The sequence below is a fragment of the Mus pahari genome, chromosome 22 (assembly GCF_900095145.1).
Source record: "Mus pahari chromosome 22, PAHARI_EIJ_v1.1, whole genome shotgun sequence".
In the NCBI taxonomy this organism is placed as follows: domain Eukaryota; kingdom Metazoa; phylum Chordata; class Mammalia; order Rodentia; family Muridae; genus Mus; species Mus pahari.
The window spans coordinates 50025335-50046958 of NC_034611.1; the positions used below are offsets into that span (position 1 = coordinate 50025335).

The 21624-nt window shown below is 45.5% G+C and overlaps 1 protein-coding gene across 4 annotated transcripts in view; it reads left to right on the forward strand.

The window, feature by feature from the left end:
* The window catches only part of Frmpd1 (FERM and PDZ domain containing 1), a 108320-nt gene that overhangs the window by 72169 nt on the left and 14527 nt on the right, over nt 1–21624 (forward strand). For all 4 annotated transcript variants that reach the window (XM_029533334.1, XM_021222267.2, XM_029533336.1 and 1 more), the window contains exons 6-9: nt 7556–7663; nt 12379–12474; nt 18915–19040; nt 20367–20486. In XM_029533334.1, the coding sequence (XP_029389194.1) occupies nt 7556–7663; nt 12379–12474; nt 18915–19040; nt 20367–20486 (450 nt within the window). The remainder of the gene's footprint in view (nt 1–7555; nt 7664–12378; nt 12475–18914; nt 19041–20366; nt 20487–21624) is intronic.

The following is a 21624-nucleotide window of genomic DNA, read 5'->3' on the forward strand; positions in this document are numbered from 1 at the left end:
AAGAAGAAGAAGAAGAAGAAGAAGAAGAAGAAGAATTATTTGACTAAACAATAAGTCAAAAAAGGAAGTGGGAGTAACATTCAGAATTTTAATAGTGTATTTAATAACCTAACCTAATTGACTACCTACTAGATTACCAAAAATGTACAGCAAAACATTTTTAAATAAAAAATAAAAGCATAAAGGTCTGGGTGTGGTGGCTTATGCTTAAAATCCCAGCTCCCAGGAGGCTGAAATTTCATCTCAGGAGGATCAAATGTTTGAGGCCAGCCTGAGCTACAGAGCAAGCCCAAGGCTACCTCAGATTATATATGAGATCCTATTAAAAAAATACACAAAGAAAAAATGAATAAATAAATAAAGCTATAATGTTTTCCTTTCCTGAATATAATTTTAAATAAAAACTGGGCTGTGTGTGAGTGCACAGGCATTTAACCCCAGTACTCAAAAGGACGGGAAGGAGAGTCTGAGTTTGAGGCCAGTCTGGTCTACATTGTAGGTTCTAGGATAGTCAGGGCCACATAGAAACAACAACAAGAACAACAAAATTATTTCGTGTTGAAGCTGTGATCAGAGTAAAATTGATAATCTTAGCTGTTTCTACTAGCTAAAAAGGAAATCAATTAAGTATTTGGTGAAAAGTTGGAAAAGTAGAACTAGGAAGATGAATGGAATTGTCAGGCAGGAGCAGAAGGGTCAGAAGTTCAAGGCTAGCCTCAGCTATTTAGCCAATATAGCCAGCCTGGGCTATATGAAATCCTGTCTCAATAAACTAAAACAATCAACAAAAATGATTAAAGAGAATAATAAGAATCAAAATCTCCCTCTTATATATAGTGAATTCTGCCTCTGGCTCCCAGGAGCTGGTACTGTAGTTATGTATTTAAGACCCCAATGGTTTTAAGTAGTTGGGACAAAGGCACACTTACGCCTACCATATGCTGTTATAGAGTAGGTATTGGTGCATGTCTGATGGCCTGAGTGCAGTGCCTGGGACCTAGATAGTGAAAAGAAAGGACCAGTTCCTCCATGGTGTCTTCTGACTTCATGTGGGCCTAGTAACATGTGATTGTCACTGCACACAAACACACAGAGGCACACATGAGTGCACACAAAATAATGTAATTAAAAATTATTTTTATTAATCTCATTCCATTCATTTACATCTCAAATGATATCCCACTTCCTGTTTACTCCTCCACCACCCTCCCCTCCTACATCTGCCCTCCCTCCTCCCCTTTGCCTGTTTGAAATAAGATACAAAAAATATGGATGACTGACTGTTGGCTATTGGAGGTTTTCTGTGCACACAGCCATAGGAAGAAGGACAGAGGAAGAAATGGCCCTTCAGTCACATGAAAATGTGACATTTCTTTTCCTTTTTTTTTAAAGATTTATTTATTTTACTTATATGAGTATGCTGTCTTCAGACACACTAGAAAAGGGCATCGGATTTCATTACAAATGGTTGTGAGCCACCATGTGGTTGCTGGGAATTGAACTCAGAACCTCTGGAAGAGCAGTCAGTGCTCTTAATTGCTGAGCCATCTCTCCAGCCTCCAAAATGTAACATTTCTGTGGTCCAACACTCCATAAACAAAGAACTAGTCTCTTCTCCCCATTCAACAAGTGTTTTATTTTTACGTCTTGGGAACAGTTGGGGAGAAAGTCACCCAATTAGAATTAAAATGTTTGCTATAAATATGTCGGGCTGAGTGTTCTATGCAGGCTGCGTGGAGGCTTTTTTATTCCTGCCAGAGTCTGTCTATGAAATAATATGAACCCGATATAAAAATGGAGAGGGCTAATCAGTGTAATAACAGTGCAGGTGGTAAGCCTTTCTTTTTATTTAGCTTATTATCATCTCAATGGGAAACATCTTAATCTTAATTAGGTGGGGGTTTCCCCCACAGCAGTTCCACAAAATGGACAAAATAAAGCACTTGGTTCTGTGAGGCAGAAAATGGCATGTAGTCGTACGGCTTAAAAATTGGAAAGTAGGGGAGGAAAAAAAATGTCTGTTTTCCAATACCAAGCTTTCCGGGCAGAAACGTGAGCACCACACCCAGGAGGACCCACAGGGGAGCCCACCGGGACCCCTGGGAAATGCCCTGACCATAGGCTGGGCCTCTTCCAGAAGTGTCCTAAACAATTTTACAGACATTGCAGCATGAGACATGACTTGCTTCACTAAGTCATGGGAGATTCTTATAATATAATTGAAACAGATTGGGAATTATAAAATCCAAAGCTTAGACATTAATGACTGTTTCTCTAGGACACAGATTTTATGGAAAAATACATTCTGGCTTAAGTTTCGCATTTAAAAAAAAAAGATAATGTTCTTAAATTTCATGTATATGTATGCATCTGTGTGTGGCTTGGTATACATGAGTGCCGGGCCCAGGGGAGCTGGAGGAAGGCGTTGGCTTCTTGGGAGCTAGAGGCACAGACAATTGAGCTACCTGAGGTGGGTGCAGGGACTCCAGCTCAGGTTCTCTGGAAGTGTAGCACAGATTGTTCTGTTGTTGTTGTTATTGTTGTTGTTGTTGTTGTTGTTGTTGTTGTTGTTTTTCTTAGACAAAGTCCTCCTATATAGCCCTCCCTGGCTGTCCTGGAACTCACTATGTAGTCCAGGCTGACCTCAAACCGAAAGAAGTCCTCCTGCCTCTCTGCCTTCTGAGCACTGAAGGATTAAAGATGTGTAACAGGGAGACCCAGGGCAGCACAGACTCTTAACCACTGAGTCATCGCCTCAGCCCCAAGACTGAATTTTTTTTATCTATTACATTAATTATTTTAATATTGTACTAGCAATTAATATGTTATATAATTTTCACCAGAAGGAAATCATACAAAGCAGAAAAGACTCATTCACTATCCCCACCTTTGCAGATCACGGATGCTGTGGCCACACAGCTCACTGTGGCACCCGGTTCAGGGGGGATGGGTTTATTTCCAGGGGGGGGGGTCAGACTCCAGAGCCCACACTTTCTAAGATGATGCCGTTTGACCTTCAAGCACCCCACCGTTTTCATGAAGTGGCACTGAGTCACCCTTGGCAAGGGCACTGCAGAAATATGAAATAACTTTTCAACTAGCCATTCTTTAAAGATCCTTTTCCTAAAGGGGAGGCCCCTTTGGAGTTCTTAGTTTCATTAATACAAGAGTTTAAGAATGGACTCCATTGGAAGCCCAAGAACAGTTTTAGTAGAGTTTAAAAGCAGAGCCCTGGGGCAAGCAGGCTCTAAAGCTCAGCCTGCCTGAGGGGAGTAAGGAGGAGAGAAAGGGACACCTTGCCAAAGAGACACCGTACTACTGAAGCCCGCATGGAGCTCATGTGCAAGGCAGGCAGCCAGTGCTGTGGCAGGGAGGAAGGCTTTTGAGAAAGAGTAAGAGAACCCAAAAACATCCAGGGAGGGCCAAGGTGTTAAAGAAGCATGCTGGGGCTGGTGAGATGGCTCGGTGGGTAAGAGCACCCGACTGCTTTTCCGAAGGTCCTGAGTTCAAATCTCAGCAACCACATGGTGGCTCACAACCATCTTGTAACGAGATCTGACTCCCTCTTCTGGAGTGTCTGAAGACAGCTACAGGGTACTTACATATAATAAATAAATGAAAGAAAGAAAGAAAGAAAGAAAGAAAGAAAGAAAGAAAGAAAGAAAGAAAGAAAGAAAGAAAGAAAGAAAGAAAGAAAGAAAGAAAGAAGCATGCTTAGAAAAGGGAAAAAGAAAACATCATGCTCTTCTTTATAATTCAGAAGTGTGGGCAGATCTCCACCCTTTACAAGGTTGCCTCCAGTGAGCTGCCGCACTAGGGGCGGGGATTCTGGGAGGGAAAAAGAACTGTATCTCATTAAAGAGCTAATTACTCCACCTACCTCGTTAGTGTGGCTTGGGGTGAGCCCCCTAATCTCTCCACCCCCTACTTCCCTGGGTGTCTCTTAGCCAGACAGATTGAACCACCAGCTCAACTGGAACTTAGGGGGTCTACCCAGGCCAGAGATTCCATTATTTTTTACCCTAATACTTTCAAGTGCTAACTCTGCAGCAAAAACACACATTTTATCAGTGAACCCAAGAAGGGCTTGGAAGTCCTAGGATAAAGGATAGTTCATATCCTCCAAATTATTCCTTAAAAAAAAAAATCAGTGCACTTGCAGAAGTTTGTAGCATGTCACAAATCCAGGGGATCCTGGCTTGCAGCATGTTACAGATGCTGGGCTGCCTGGTTCGCAGTGCTGATGTGCAGATATGAAAGCAAAGAGGCTGCCGTGGGGCCCCTAAGTTGGGCTTTTCCATGACAGATGATGGAGTGTTCGTTCTCAAAGCAGCCAGTTCCATGGTTCCAAAGGTGACAGATCCTATTTCCTTGTAACTCCTGGTAACTGTCCTAGTTCATAATAGCCTCCCTTGTCTGAGATAGCTACTCTGAGATCTGATGGTATGACTTTCCCGTCTTCAAGCTGAACAGTTACTCCTCATACTTCTCACTCTGCCAATGGGTTTCTGGATGGACTATAATTTCGGTGACCCTTGCAAATGGTGGCATCCAGAAAGGCTCACACTTCCACCCAAAGAGTGCCCCGGGAATGGAGGGTTGCTTCTGGTGTGCACCAGAAATGCTGGTGGAGCTCAGGGTTGGATTCCCATTTGGCAAGGCCAGTCACACTGTTGGCTTGGGTGATACTTGTGGTCACGGAAATACTGAGCTGGTTTTCAAATGAATGGCTTCCAGGCCAAGTCCCCCATCCCTTGCTTGTCCAATTGATTTTTTTTTTTTTTTTATTAAATCCTCAGAGTCACTCTTCCTATTAATCCATGTCAGGTCATGTAGCTTGGCCGGGTGTTTTGGCCTGCTGTGCTTTTATAGTCCTGAGGCTAAACGGCGTATTTGTACAGTTGCCAGCTATAATCGGCCTCCTTTATTGTCAAGGAGCCTCCTCTTCTCAGAGCTCCTTCCCTTCTAGTTCTCAGCCAGCTAATTTTCTTGAACGTTTCAGCTCTTAACCTAACGCTCAGGGGATTGCCCTCCCTAGCATGAGAAATGGTGATTGGCTGCTGGAGATGCTTGCTCTCTGAGTCTCTCTTCTGCTCTGCCCTTGGTTGCTCTATCTCCTGAGCGCCTGGAGTGGTGCTGGTTGCCTATTGCTGTGAACACTCTCTCACTCTCCTGTTGCCGCTGCCATGCTGTGTTTACAGTCCTGCCCGCCCCCTGTACCCTCTTAGACTTGTTCTTTGTTTTCCCAGCCTTTGACTCGGAGCTTCTGATTCTCGAGGATCTCGTTCAACATCTGTTGCTTGGGACCTGATGGCCTCTTACAGTTCTGCCTTTATAAATTTCTACCTCTGTCTTCATCTGAGGCATTGCTAGATATCAACCGTAAGGGTTCAGCCAGAGGGAGCTTAAGCTACTTAGCTCAGTGGCAACTCCCTTGTCTTAACAGGAACGAGGCCCTGGGTTTGATCCCTAGCACAGGAAAGGACGGGAAAAGAAAAAGAAAAGAAATCAGAACTATTTTGAGTGCAGATAAACCATTATTGAATCCACCCACTGGATCTGCATGTAGCTTTCTCTGCAGGGGGATGGTGGGAGAGATTGTTAAATGCTTTGCAAGAAAGAAGGAATTCTGACATAGGACCCTGGTCTGTCTCTGGAATGCTGTCTTCAAAAGAAAACTGAACTTGCTTGGCTCTGACTTGTCCTTGCTGACTCCTTAGTTGTCAGTGATCGATGTTGAAAGCTCATCTCTTGGATTCTTTACCAAGAGTTAACAACAGACTTTCCAGTGTGTGTTTTTTGAATTGCCCATGTTTGTTGTGGAGAACTTGATATTGGCTGTCTGTAAGTATGTCTTACTTCTCTGATCTTGGGCAGTGCCAAGTGGGGCATAGTCCAATTCCTCAAGCCCCCAGATTCACCTGGATCGGAGCCTTGAGCTCGTAACTTCGGATTTCAACTTCTTCTTTTCCTGTTTCACTTACTCTTTCAGATTGGAAAACCCAGAGTGTCTGCATGGGAACAGAGCTGGGCTTCCCTCTCATGCTCAAGCCTTTGTAATTCTCATGGCCCGAAAGCAAGCCATGTCTCTGAGTTGGCGAATCACAGTTGTATGCCCAGTCATGCCAAGTAACACCACAGTTTCTTCTTATTAAAATGTCAGGGCCATTGTTCATTTCATGTACGTCACACAATGCGTTGGTGTGTTGATAGCTAAGTCCATGAACTTGGCTTCCAGTAAGTTCCCCAATGCTGTTACACATCTCTTCCCTTGGCTACATAGAACATGGCCCAGAGCACCATCTTGGGGCTCTTATACATATGGACATCCTAAAGGCTGGGCTAAGAGCCTGGCTGGAGTGATGAGGGAGTGTGGGATGCTGGCTGGGGAATAGCCTGTTGGGCAGGAAGACCATGCCCTGCTGGTCTCGTTTGTATAAGACATCACTCAGTTGTCACAGTTTGACCTGATGCGACCTGTAACGGTTTACTATCTAATCATACCAGCGAATATGAGTCTTTTTACCTCTGGAAAAAGAGAATACCAGAAGACAACAGTCAAGAGAGGCCAGTCACAATTCACACAGGCCAAAACTTCAGGGACCTCTGTCTAGCTCCCATGTGTATGGATGAAAACCCTGAAATTCAGAGAAGCTGAAAGACAGCCAAAGTTATACAGTTTAGGGAGGATTTTGTTTTGTTTTGTTTTGTTTTGTTTTGTTTTGTTTTGTTTTGTTTCTAGGGAGTAGATGGGGGGTGGGTGGGTGATGTTGGTTGATTCTTTGTTTTTCTCCAGTTAGGGTTTCTCTGTGTAGCCCTGGCTGACCTGGAACTCACTCTGTAGACCAGGTTGGCTTCGAATTCAGAAATTTGCCTGCCTCTGCCTCCCTAGTGCTGGGATTAAAGGTGTGTGCCACCACTGCCTGGCTGATCATATAGTTATTTTAAAGTTTATTTATGTGTATGTGTCTATCTGTATGTCTCTGTCATGTGTGTGTGTGTGTGTGTGTGTGTGTGTGTGGTATGTGTGTGTATGTGTGTGTGTGTGTGTGTGTGGTATGTGTAAGTACAGGTACATGCACAAAGACCAAAAGGGCTTGGGATTAGGCTTTGATATCCAGAAGCTAGGACCTGAACTCCAGTCCTCCACTCCGTGCATGCACCCATGGACACACACACACATACACACACACACACACACACACACACATACATGCTTCCATTCGTAGGAATTTATGTTTGACATTTTCACAACTTGTGAAGTAGAACTTGGGACTTAGGCTCCCTCTCCAGCCCTCTGTGTCTCACTTTGTCACCATGGGTTCACTGCCGTTTGGAATTTCCAAACAGAAAGACACACAAGAACATTGTCTAGTGGACTCCTTAGATTCTAGGAAAAGAAATCTTTTAAATGGAGTGCCCTCCTTCTGTGTGCACTTTACTGAGTCCTTAGCGACCATGAGGGTGTGTGTGTGTGTGTGTGTGTGTTTAAGAAGTAAGAAGATGTAAATGCTTTTATGAAAGTACTGTTCCAAAGCATGTTACTGTTTTTCAGGGAGTCCCCAAGTCGTCCTTCTTGACGGAGGAGAAGCGGGCCCGACTGAAGAGCAACCCTGTGAAGGTGCACTTTGCTGAGGAAGTACTGGTCAGCGGGCACAGTCAGGTGCGTCAGTAGCCAGAGATGGCGGTTCTTGCTGAAGTGGGCAAGCTGTCTTCTAGCATGTACCTCACCACAACTCTGGAATCTTCAGAAAGGATGTAGCGGGAGCAACAGGCATTTGCTGGAGGCTTAGTGTACTTCTCTGGAGGACAAGAGAAGCTGGGGGAGCCCCGGATCAAGACTGGGGTGAGGAACAAGCCCTAAGTGTGGCTGCCTGCTACCCACCAACTCCACCCGCCTGCTGGATAGGCCTGGAGATTCCAGCTCTTCTTATGAATGAGCTTGCTAGTCCCTTGAAAGGAAATATTAATAATATTACTAATGCTACTAAAATAATGGCGGTAGTAGCTGAGATTTCTTTCTTTCTTTAAATTTGACATCTGCTGATAAGATTCCACCATCTTACTGAGCCTCTGTTACCCACTTTAAACCTTTTCTGTGCCTAGTCCTGTCCTGCAGAGGAATTGTAACACAAGAAGAAATAGAGGCTTAGAGAGAGTAAGAGATTTAACTGCTAAATCACACAGTAAGAAAAGGCAGGAGCCTGGATCTGTGTGACATCACTTCTTTTGTTTTTTTCCTGATTATGCTCTCTAGTCATTTTTGATATAGAAAGATCCAGGGTTGATGGGAGAGGGCGGGGTATGCTGTGAAAAGACATGTTTGTTAAGGGAAATTTGAGCCTTCAGATGGATTGTTTTAAGGTTTATTTTTATCTTTTATTTATGTGTATGTGTCTTATACTGTGTGTGTGGGGGGGTGGGGGGGTGGGGGGGTGACAAAAGCCAGAAGAGAGCACTGGATCCCCTGAAGCTAGAGTTAACAGTTAGAAGTACCCTGTGGATACAGAGAACTGAACTCAGAGCAACAAGCATTCTTAACCACAGAGCCATTTCCTATCTTGAGATTGATGTTTTAAGTAAGGATTTATTGATAAAAAAACACATTTACTCATAAGTTATAAAATGGCTGGAAACTTTTTGCCATCCAGCAATCAGTATTAGATTCTAAAACTTTCAAGTCAAAACTTCTTGTCATCCAGAGAAATTGAAGGACTGAGCTCCATGGCCATTTAAACAAAGGATTAATCAGTTCAGTGGGTCCACATATAAAAGCCTTTCTTTTCTCTCTGCCCTGCTACATGACAGAGCACATCTTCAGTGAGACCTGAGAGAAAAAGGTAGGCTTGTTCAGGAAGGGGCTAGCGGAGACCTAATCAATCAATCAATCAGGGTAAACCTAGGACGCTGCCTGTCAGCAATGATTTGAATCTCTTGGGTGTCCACACTTGTGAAAATGGATTGAACCTCTCTGAAGATTAAATTTAGATTCGACATGTGTATTCACTTAATCTTAGCCGAAAGGCCAAGAAGCAGGAGGCTCGCACACTGCAGAGTAGTGTGCATGCTGGGTAGTGGGGAGAAGCAGCAGCTCGGGACAGAAAGCATAAACCCCAACAGGTATGCATCAGGTAACCTGGCCTGTCGCTTTATAAAAGACCCCATCCCTCATCCCCTCGTATCTGTTCTGAAAACTCAAGAGAAAGACATGTTTTAAAACCCAAACAGTGGATGCCAACAAGTACTTGCTGACAGGAGCCTGATATAGCTGTCTCCTGAGAGGCTCTGCCAGTGCCTGACAAATACAGAAGTGGAGGCTCTTGGAGCACAGGATCCCCAATGAAGGAGCTAGAGAAAGTACCCAAGGAGCTGAAGAGGTTTGCAACCCCATAGGAGGAACAACAATATGAATTAACCAGTACCCCCAGAGCTCCCAGGGACTAAACCACCAACCAAAGAATACACATGGTGGAACTCATAGCTCCAGCTGCATATGTGGCAGAGGATGGCCTAGTCAGACATAAATGGGAGGAGAGGCCCTTGGTCCTGTGAAGGCTCTATGCCCCAGTGTAGAAAAATACCAGGGCCAGGAAGTGGGAGTGGGTGGGTTGGGGAGCATGGTGGGGGGTAAGGGTATAGGGGGTATTCAGGTGGGAAACCAGGAAAGGGGATAACATTTGAAATGTAAATAAAGAAAATATCTAATTAAAAAAAAAAAAAAGAAAAACAACAACAAAAAACCAGGCTATACTGAACTGAGTAAGAGTTTTGGTGGGGATGGGCAATTTAGGGGACAGTGTGCCCCAATAGTGTTTCTGAGAAACTTGCAGATTGGGGCTCCAAGAACAGGCATCTACACCAGCCACCAGGGAAAGGCAGCCAAGCCAGGGAGCGCCGCTGTGACCTGCCACTCCATCCTCAGAAGTGTTTAAAAGCCGATTAAGCTTCCCTTAAAAATGAGAAGAAGACAGCTCTGGGGGTGCACATCACTTTAGATTACTCTAGTAAAACCCAGCTTTGGAAGTGCGTCTGGCTTGGCTCACAGTTAAAGAGGCACAGAGGAAAACTGTTACTAAGTGATGAAGCTGGTGAGCTGCCAGCTCATTAGCGAATGAGCACAAATCAGAAAAAGATAAAAACTGTCAGTCTGGGATTCTGGTCATGCATCCGCTGGGACTTTGTAAGAGTTCATAAGCTCATGGAGGAGGTTAAACAAGACGCAAGTTGACATCTCCCATAAAATATGGCCCAGGCATCTCACCAGTATAAATTTAGAATATAGAGAGGTTTAAAAGCAAGAAATACATACAGTAAAGATAGCTGTAGTATCAGTATTTTAAATAGCCAAAAACCAGAAAGATGCTATGTGTCTAGAATAGAGACCTGGTTATTTCAGTTCCTTAGAATACATTAAAGCCTTGCAATGATGAATAGTAAGTCTACATTAAAATCATATATAAAATGTTGGGTAAAAATAAAAGAATATAGAGTTGGGCATAGTCTGTTTTTTTTCAGCTCTCTAGAATTTATGTTGAAATTTAGACAAACATTGAAAGAAGCTTTAAAGAAAAATAAATGGCGGGAGCTCTATGATGTTAAGCTGTATTTTTTTAAGCCTTGTAAATCACAAATTATAATGTACCAAGGAGAAAATCCCCAAGTGGGAAATTCAAAATGAGATTTTTTTTTTTTTTTTTAAACACCCAGAGCCAGAAACTCGAAATAACATCCCACTTCCTGGCTGAGTGTGATTTGGTATCAGAGCATGTCTTAGTTAGGGTTTCTGTTGCTGTGATTAAATACCATGAAACCAGGAGAGGAAAGAGTTCATTTTCGTTTATAACTCCATCACTGAGAGAAGTCAGAGCAGGAACCCAGGGCAGGAATCTGGAGCCAGGAGCAGAGGCCATGGAGGAGTGCTGCTTACTATCAAGTTCCTTCAGCTGGCTTGCCAAGCCTGTGTTCCTATATAACTGTGGGGAGTGGGGAGGAGCAGCAAGGGGGGGCGAGATAATGGGCTGATCCCTCCTACTTGAATCATTAACCAAGAAAATGCCCTAGAGACTTGTCTGCAGGCAACCTGGATGGAGGCGTTTTCTCAATTGAGGTTCCTCTTCTCAGATGACTTTAGCTTGTGAGAGTAACAAAAAGGCACCCAGGAACCTTATCTCCATAAATAAACACACTGTATTCAACCTTACCTCCATAAATAAAAACACTGTATCCAACCTTACTTTCATAAAATCACTGCATCCAATCTTACTTTCATAAATAAAAACACTGTATCCACCACCCCCCCATTAAGCTAAGCACAAATATTATATACTTAGAAGACTCTAGATTCTTCTGGAGAATGCTGTCAGCAGACCAGAAGGGAATGAACTTCTTTGCCCCCAGTGGCTTTCTACCCACTGAGACACATAAAGCCAGTCCTGGCTCAGAGGACTGTAAGGGAGCTGGAGAATTTCTCCCTAGTTCTGGGGAATGCCAGTTCTAAATTTCAGCTCAATTCGGAGGCCATTTTTTAAAATGGGAGCTGACCCTGGGGGGAACTGCCCCACCCCCACCCCCACCCCCAAATGCTACCCCGCTCCCAGGAATCCTGACTGGCATGGAGTTACTGAAGATTAGCTCTATCCCCCTGACTCCCAAAGCCCTGGAAGAGTGCCAGGGTTCCTTAGAGGTGATGGGTGGGGTCGGGGAGTACAGGGTATCCTTCTTCCCCTTGCTGGTGTATCACTGTAGAGAGCTACAGCAATAGAATTGGAGGTGGGGGTGCTCTAAGGATGCATTCCAGCTCTCTCCACCCTCACTCTACGCCAGCCCCACAAGGAAGGGAAAGGCCCCATGTGAAGAGCACAGATACCAGTCAGCATTTGTTTGTTTGTTTGTTTGTTTGCTTGTTTGTATGTTTTTCAAAACATGGTTTCTCTGTGTAGTGCTGGCTATCCTGGAACTCGCTATGTAGACCAGGCTGGCCTATAACTCAGAGATCTACCTGGTTCTGGCTCCCAAGTGCTGGCATTAAAGGCATGCACCACCGCCCAGCCAGACATCGTTTTTGAAGTTGTGTCCTTTAAGGGTGGCACCCAGTAGATATATACCAGTGAACAGCTGTGAGCCACTGAGAGTCTCCTGAGGTGCTCTGACAGGACAAGACACCCTTCCTTCCCTACTACCCACAGTGAGTGGCTCTCATGCATTTTCCTGGACAAATCAATTCTATCCCCCTGGAGAAAGTTCCAAATGCTAAAAAGCAGCAATTAGCTCTCCAAAACTGGCAGTACTAGGCACCTAGGGACTGGTGAGCCAGGCAGCTAGGGACTGGTACGCCAGAAGAATGTGTCAGCAATATAACACTGCTCTTCTGTTGTCCAGGGGAACTCTCTGCTTTGTATGCCCAATGTGCTCAAGGTGTACCTGGAGAACGGACAGACCAAAGCTTTCAAGTTTGAGGCAAACACAACTGTGAAGGTATTAAAAATAAACTGGAACCTTTTTTTCATAGGAAAGTTGCTCAACGGACCACCAGACAGCTTGCCCTCTGTCTGCCTGTGTGCCCATGACAAGAGATGTACTATACTATATTCTTTGGTCATATAACCACCCAAGAAGATGGTTTGGGGGGCACTCTGGGGTGTTTGTTTATGTCACTTCCTACAGAGGAGAGACTCGGGACTCAGAGTGGCGAAGTGGCTTGTCCAAGGTCTTGTTACATCTCCTATGCCTTCATCCTTATCCACAGGCTTCCCAACATCTTGTCTCTGCCTCCACCTGCTACCTAAACACCAAATTAGCTAAACACCAAGGCAAGATGTGAAGACAAGCCCAGGCCCTTGCATGTTCTTATGCATAATCAACTCCTCACTTGAGATTCTCAGGGAGGGGTTACCAAACCTGGTGAAGGACTGTCAGAGCCTTCAGTCATGTTTAGAGAGGGTTGGCATCCCAGAAACTCCAGTTGTCTAGAATAAAATGTGCCACAAATGAGCATCTTCCTTTTTAAAGATATATGTTTATCTTAGGTATATGAGTACACTGTAGCTATCTTCAGACACACCAGAAGAGAGCATTGGATCCTATTACAGATGGTTGTGAGCCACCATGTGGTTGCTGGGTATTGAACTCGGGACCTCTGGAAGAGCAGTCAGTGCTTTTAACCACCGAGCCATGTCTCTAGCCCCTACAAACATGCATCTTTCTCACGCTGGCACATCAGCCCAGGCAGGAGAATGCGCCTGAGCACTGTGGGGCAATAGCCATGGAGACCCTCCAACGCCAGACAGTACTGTCCAGATGGGAGAGATGGCTCTAACTGTTCCTGAGCACTGAAGGAAGAGGTATCAGAGAGGCTGCTATGAGGAAGCCAACTGTTGTTTCTAAGATATAAAAAGCGTAAGGGCTGGGTGTGGTGGCACACACCTTTAATCCCAGCTCTCAGAAATCAGAGGCAGGAACAGCTTTGTGAGTTCGAGTCCAACCTGGTCTATGTGGTGAGTTTCAGGACATCCAGGGTTACATAGACTCCATCTTACAAACAAACAGAAGACCACAGCACATGAAAACACACATACACACACACACACACACACACACACATACACACACACACACACACACACACACACACACAATGGACAATTAAATAAGGAGCTAGATCTTTAGGGGCTAGATAAGAGGTGAGATGATGCAGTACATTACAGACAGTAGCGAAGTCATATATACTTGTATACAATAATGTAGTAATAAATATTAAAAAATCCCAGCAAGGGGTTTCTATCCACCTTAGATCATTTATGTTCCCAGATGAAAGACACACTCAGTCTTTATATTTTTAAATATGCCTTAGGCAGCACAATAGCTGAGCAGCTGCCTACCCTTCATGCTGATAGAATCGACTTTCGAAAACCCCGAGTTATCACTTACTATTTAGTATGTCCCATCTGGTCTGCTCTTAACCCAGTTGGGCCGCCCTCTGAGCTATATTTCTTAGCCCTTAGGCCATGGTGGCTCTCCTATTCCATCCAGGCTTCTTTCCCCTCTCTCCCTCCTTGTGGTGGCCTCCCTTGCAAGCCCTCGAAACCTCAACCCCACCTATGTGTCTTCTGCCCAGATACTGGCTGTCAGCATCTTTATTCACCAATCAGAGTTAACTCGGGAGCAGGGCCCCAGGGGCAATGTGCTGACTCCAGGTCTTGGGGACCAGCACTTAGCATTACAATAGACAGTAAAAAACAAAACCTTAACAAGGTAAGTGAATGCATGCACACATGCATGTGCACAGGCATATATCTAATATTTCACTCTGGCATCTTCCTTTGGTAATTTCCAAATTCCTTGCCTGTTTCTACCTTAGTGTAATTTAGGAGATGCTAGAGAAAACCCTTTGGAACCCAGAAGCTCCAGTGCCATTGGAGGAACAAGAGGGAGAATTGGGTGCATTTAATTCATGCCAGTCACTCTGCTGGGCACTAATTTGTGTACTATCTAATTTAACATCTCAATAACCCTGGGAGGTGACTGACTAGCATTATCTCCACTTTGTAGGTAGGAACAGGCCCAATAGATTCCCAACGTGCTATGATCCGCTGGTTTATAATCAAGCTTGCTCTGTTGCTGAGCTCCGGGCTGGGGCTTACCTCTGCTTCAGACGCGAAGCTGTGTGAGTGAATAAGGCAGGGTTCTACTTCTGTCATCTTTGACCAAAGTAGAATGGAAGAGGGCAAGTAAGTCTTCAGTGGCAGCCGGAAATACCCTGAGGGATTTACAATAAAGGTTCATATCGCAGAGGAATTCAGAAGATAGAGTTTGGTCTGTGAACAAAGGCTTAGCAAGTATAATACTGGCTAATCTTATCTGTAGTGGCCAATGTCTCCCTCTTTATAACAGGAAGAATAGCGGATCTACACAAATCCTGTCAGGGAAAAAGGGAAAGTTGCTTCAGCCCACCTGGGACTTTCTACCCTCCCCTCACAACAGGAAGATTTTTAAATCAAAAAATGTTTTTCAGACCAAAGCTATAGCAGTCTGAAGCCTCGGGTTCAGCCTCTGGAGCTGCGTTGGCTGGGTGTGTTGGCATATGCCTGTAGTCCCCACACCCAAAGGTGGCGGTTGGAGTTCAAGATCATCCCTTAGCCACATAGCAAGTTTGAGGCCATCCTGGGGCGCCAGACTCTGCTCCCCTACCCAGAAAGAAACAGAGACAGATAAAAATATCTCTAGGTTGAAGGAAATGTCATTTGATCCATTAACATTTACTGAATTACTGTTACGTGTGGGTCAGACATTTCTGTGTCACTTGGATGTTACTAATACAGAAACCACTTGCTTAGGGTTATCTTGTTAGGAAGCCTGGGGTATTGGGTTTGCTGCGTTGGAGATGAAGACAAGGTACTATGTTCTTAGGGCCAGAAATGTCATGCAGGCTCAGAAAAGAGAGCTTCCAGCTGAGTGTTAATGCACGGCTTCTAGGAAACAATGGGCCATGGCACACATGGAGAGATGGACCACTTTTGATAGCAGTGGATTGGGAGTGGGATCAAGATGCTTCCAGGTGCTGGGCAGTGGTGCCGCATGCCTTTAGTCCCAGCACTTGGGAGGCAGAGGCAGGCAGATTTCTGAGTTTGAGGCCAGCCTGGTCTACAGAGTGAGTTCCAGGACAGCCAGGGCTATACAGAGAAACCCTGTCTCGAAAAACTAAGGTTTTATTTTGTTTTATTTTGTTTGTTTGGTTGGTTGGTTGGTTGGAGCCATCTCTCCAATCCTGAGAGCCCTGTCCCCTTTCTTTCTTTTTCAAGACAGGGTCTCTTTATGTTGCCCCAGCTGTGCTGGAACTTGTTCTGTAGACCAGGTTGGCCTTGAACTCACAGAGATCCACTTGCTTCTGCCTCCTGGGTGCTAGGATCAAAGATATGCAGCACCACTGCCTACCTGAGACACTATTTCTCTAAAAAGAGGGCAAGGGATACCATGGAAGGAATGGTTCCATTAGCACTTGATACATGAGTGTCTATTAAACTGAATTTGGATTTAGGCCCTTTAACCCTGGAAAGTCTTCACTGTTCTCAAGCATGGGAGGACCACACAGATGTGAGCCTAGCCACGGTTCTCAACCTGTGGGTTACGACCCCTTTGGGGTTGAATGGCCCTTTCACAAGGGTCACACATTTGATGCCCTACATATCAGATATTTACATTACAATTCATAACAGTAGCAAAATTACATGTATGAAGTAGCAACAAAATAATTTTATGGTTGGGGGTCACTACAACATGAAGAAATGTATTAAAGGGTCAGGATTGAAGCATTAGGAAGGTTGAGAACCACTGCTTAGATCTACATGATAAAAGACAAGATAAAAAATATTTTAGGTTTTGAGGGCCATCGAGTCACTTTCAGCTTCCTTATCATAGTGGCTGGTGTGTGACTTTTTTCTCATGAGTTTTAATGACAAAATCAGCAGCGAGCTCTGTTTGCTCCATGGCTGCTGTTTGACAACTCCTGTGACTGCAAGGTGGAGACTGCTGGATGGCAGAAGGGTCCATTGAACATGGATGCCAAGACAGGAAATACATATGGGCTTTCAAGGCAAGGGAAAAATGGGAGAAGGGACTGTCAGAGTCAAGAAGCAGGCTTGCCAGCCAGTCAAAGACCAATAATTCGGGCCAGTGAAATACCACAGCAGGTAAATCATTTGCCACCAAAACTGACAACCTGAATTTGAGTTCAGAATCCACATGGTGGGGGGAGAGAATGGATTCCTGCAAACTGTCCTCTGACTTCCACAGACACACTGGCATGTGCACAACCACAAACATGCATAGAAAATTAATGAATGAAATGTAATCAAGTAAAAATGATTTTCATAATTCAGCAGTCAGTCTGCAATGCCAGAAGTGTGTACGATCATATTCCATCATAATTGTACAGTCAAGAGAGAGTGATGGGGCTGTCTGCTGTGGTAAGCACCATGCCTGGCACACCGTAGGTGCCAAATTAATGCTGTTGACTTGCAGACACAGATACCCTCTTCAGAACACAGTCACCTCTTTAGTTGTGGAGAGTAATGGAGCCAGCAGTGGGAGCACTGGTGGTCAGGAGACACGGGGAACAGGCAGCCCTTCACAATTGGGGCTTTCTAAATCTGAGGTTCTGAGTTCTGTAGTCCATCCACAGTGATCACTGATCAGATGACATATTTCTGAGCATCTCTGAGGCCCCGAGCATTGGAGTATAACAGACCCCAACTGGGCCGGCTAGTTTCATTACAGCTAGATGCAGGCCGGAATCCTCTGGAAGGAGAAAACCTCAGCTGAGAAAATGCCTCCCTAAGATCTGACTGTAGCGCATTTTCTTAATTAGTTATTGATGGGGAGGGCCCAGCCCATTGTGGGTGGCGCCATTCCTGGGCTGGTGGGCCTAGGTTCTGTAAGAAAGCAGGCTGAATGCCAGGGCCAAGAAGTGGGAGTGGGTGGGTAGGGGAGCAGGGGCAGGGGGAGGGAATAGGGAACTTTCAGGATAGCATTTGAAATGTAAATAAAGAAAATATCTAATAAAAAAGAATATATTAAAAGGAATAAAGTACATTATTGTTAGTATAAAAAAAGAAAGAAAGCAGACTGAGGAAGCCATGAGGAGCAAGCCAGTAATCAGCACACTCCATGGCCTCTGCATCAGCTCCTGCCTTCAGGGTCCTGCCCTGTTTCAGTTCCTGTCCTGACTTCCTCCAAGGATGAGCAGTGCTGTGGAAGTGTAAGTTGAGTTAACCCTTTCCTCCCCAAGTTGCTTTTGGCCATGGTGTTTATCACAACAGTAGAGACCCCACCTAAGTCTCCAGCATTGGTGAGGTCTACACTGTCAGTGAGTTGCTGTCTATTAAGGTAAAAGGAAGTGAGCAAGAGAACACATGCTAGAGGTGAGCTTGTGTGCTTGTATAGAACACTGCCTGTCAGGGACTGTACTAAGTGTCTTCTATGGGAAAATGAATGCACACAGAAGTCCAGATGACATGTGTTAGTGTCGACCAAAACAGAAAAACCACAGAAAGAACAATAGTGTGCCCACAGATACAGTGGTCTGAGGAGGCTCAGTCAGTCTAGAACCCTTTCATGTGTCTGATATACTTTGACAAAAAGAACATTGTTTATTAAAAAATGGACAGTAAATAATGATGGGGGGACTAAGCATGCCCCAGGAGCTCAGCGGGGGAGCTCTTGCCTAGTATATGTGAGGCCACAGGTTCAGCCTCCAACCAAAGATCTTCCTGCAACTGAGAATAATAGGCAGGGTGACATTTAGATACAGTAGCCAGATGGGACCTCTCTGAAGAGGTGAGATGTAAGTCAAATTTAAAAGGACAGAAACAGCCTTGTGGAAAATGATGTAAAAAAGTGTATATGCCAGAGGGAAGAACATCTGTGAGTGCCCAAGGCATGTGCCATGACGGGCCACTGGAGAGAAAGGACGGGTGTGGCCTGGTGACTGTGGAGCCTCTGCACAGCATTATCTGCCTTTCCATCTCGACAGCCTCCCTAGCAGTCTGTAGGCATTGTTATCTTCCATTTCAGAGGAAGAAACTAAAGCCAACATCTCATAGTCACATGAGGGAACTGGGAGGATTCTGTCAAAAATGCAGTTGGTGCAGACTGGTAACTCTCAGAGAGTTTCTATCCAGACACTGAGGCAGGAGACTGGTATCTCCCCATGGAGGCTGCATTCTCCCAAGAAAAGCGAGATAGATTGCTGCCCTGAGTGGTGCAGAGCCATAAAGGTCCGGCATGAGGCACAGCCGGGGCCCTGCCTATGTTAGCAGTGGACACAGCAGTACCAGCTTCTTCTACTGGGGAAGCTGTAAGAGGGCCCGGGAAGTCTCCCCACTCGTCGGTGACCCCTCTTCCCTCCCCTCTGCTGCCAGGACATCATCCTCACGGTGAAGGAGAAGCTGTCCATCCGAAGCATCGAGTACTTTGCGCTGGCCCTGGAGGAGCAGTACAGCATCTCCCGCCTCCACCTTCTGCATGAGGAAGAGCTGGTCCAGCAGGTAGGAGGACCTACCGCACTCTGCGAGGCCAGGCTCCTCAGCCACTTCAGGGCTGGATTGAGTACACTCACTCGACCTGGGTAAGAAGGGCAAGACTCAGGCCTGGTTTGCATCTGTTCCTATGAGGCACTCAGGGCATCGTCCAAGATGCCCATCTTCTAGGTGTGGAATTAGAGGCTTAGCAGGGTAAGGTGGTTTTCCCCGGTCACATATCTGACTAAGTCTTTTGATTCCAGCTTTGATCATTTTTCCTGGCACCCTGCTGTCTCAAAACTATTAGGGATCATTAGTTGCTGTGTCCAAAACCCTTTCTGTGGCATTGCCCTACTGAGAGGCAACCGTCATGATAGGACAGGACAAACAGCCAGTCCTTCAGCCATGCAAGAAGTTGTAGCACAGACTCTTTAAAGTCAAACGTGGGTCAGTTCAACAAATCATTGTAGGGTGTACTGATCTCTGAAGAGATCAGTAGACATTCTACAGTTGGGGAAGGGGAGGGCTCCTTCAGCAGGGGAATGGAACGGGGGAGCCTTGACCTTGGGTGGGGGGATCACTCAGGCTACCTCATTACAAGTGAGGTATGACCCAGTCACCACTCTCCGACTGCTGCAAGCTCTTAATAATAAAGTGCAGAAGTGTACAAACTCCACCTTCACTTGTAGAAATCAATACTCATTTGCATTCCATCCTCCTGGCTGTGATCAAATCCCCATCAGGAACAACTTGGGAGAGGAGAGAAGTTTATTTAGCCTTGGAATTTAGGAGTTGCAATGCATCATTGTTGGCATGGCAGCAGGAACAGTCCTTGTCCGTGATCGTGGGAGCTTATCACAACTGGTCACATTACAGTGGCAGATAGGAAATAGAGGGACCCAAGATATACCCCAGGGCCGCAGAGACTCTCTCCAAGCAGGCCCCACCTCCCAAAGCTTCACAGTCTCCCAAGACAGCCCTTCCCACTCAAGACAGCCCTTCCCACCCAAGGCCACATGTTGGAACATGTGTTGGGGGGAGGTGAGCTTCACATTCAAACCACACAGCAAATTGTCTTAGACTGTCCCTGGGAGAACATTGAGATGTGGACAGGAGTTCCTAGACTGTCTCTGGGAGGGCATTGAGATGTGGACAGGGGTTCCTCTGACAGAAGAAACAACACTCTTTGAATCTTTCACATTCCACACCATGGGAAAGAAAATCAGGCTAAGAGAGAAGGCTGTGCTGTCTAGGGGAAGACTGAAATAGAACAGCGGCCTCCCTTTCCCTCTTCCCTGTGAGGCGGCTTTATAGAGAGCCGTGAGGTCACCGTATCATCTTTGCCTTGGGCAGGTGGTAGAAAGGGAAGAATCCCAGGACTCCCGTTGCCTCTTCAGGGTGTGCTTTGTGCCCAAGGATCCCCTGGACCTGCTGAAAGAAGACCCTGTGGCATTTGAATATCTCTACCTACAGGTGACCAGGCTGTGCTTCCTGGGGTGCCAGTGTCCTCAAGGGTGCACGTTGGGCTATTCTGGGTTGGTGGCAGCTAAAACAGCTCTCCCGAGGGATTGTCTCTTTCTAGAGAACAGTGGGTCTCACATCCCTCCCCGTTGTTCCTGCTCCAAGTTGCTGTAATGGGAGATTTGCAGTAGACTAACGAAATTTAGGCTTAGTCCTCAATGTAGATGATACACTTTTCTAATACTATTAAACTATTAAACGCTGTTATCCTTCCCACTTTTATTGCAGGATGGGGCTTTAGTGCCATCTAACCCTAACCCTCATGTTAGAGATGACATAACTGGGTCTTAGAAGGGGCATGTGTCTGATGTCCCCACTTAGCAGCAGAGCCAAACCTGGTTTCTTCTTTCTCTCTCCTTCCTTCCTTCCTTCCTTCCTTCCTTCCTTCTTTCCTTCCTTCCTTCCTTCCTTCCCTCCCTCCCTCCCTTCCTCCCTCCCTTCCTTTCTTCTTTCCTTCCTTTCTTCTTTCCTTCCATCCTTCCTTCCTCCCTTCCTCCCTGCCTCTTGTTTTTGAGGCATTATTTCTTCTGTATAGCCCTGACCATCCTAGAACTAGCTCTGTAGACCAGGCTGGCCTTGAAGATCTACCTGACTCTGCCTCTGAGTCCTGGGATTAAAGGCATCTGCCACCATGCCCAGCTTAGAAATCTGGTTTCTTGACTTCCAACTAGGCCTTGTCCTCTATTGCCTGGAGTGAGATTACTTTTGTTATTTTTATTTGGATGGGAAGAATCGTCTGGGAGATGTCACCAGTTTACAGTCCACTCAGGTGTAAGGCTGGCCTAAGTCTTACAGAAATGGAGCTAGAAAATCGTAATAGCAGCTGCCACACCACCAGTGCATTGTACTTGTATAAGATGGCACTGTGTGCTTTATGCTCACATTTCTGCATATAATATTTTCTAAACCTCACAGAAATCAAAGCATGCTGATCACATAGACAGTCAGTATGAGGTTAACAATGGAGTCTGAATGTAACTCAGGTCACAGAGCCAAGACCTCAGAGCTGACTGCTGATCCTGCTGCTCTGACCAGAGAGAAGTGTGTGTGTGTGTGTGTGTGTGTGTGTGTGTGTGTGTGTGTGTGTGTG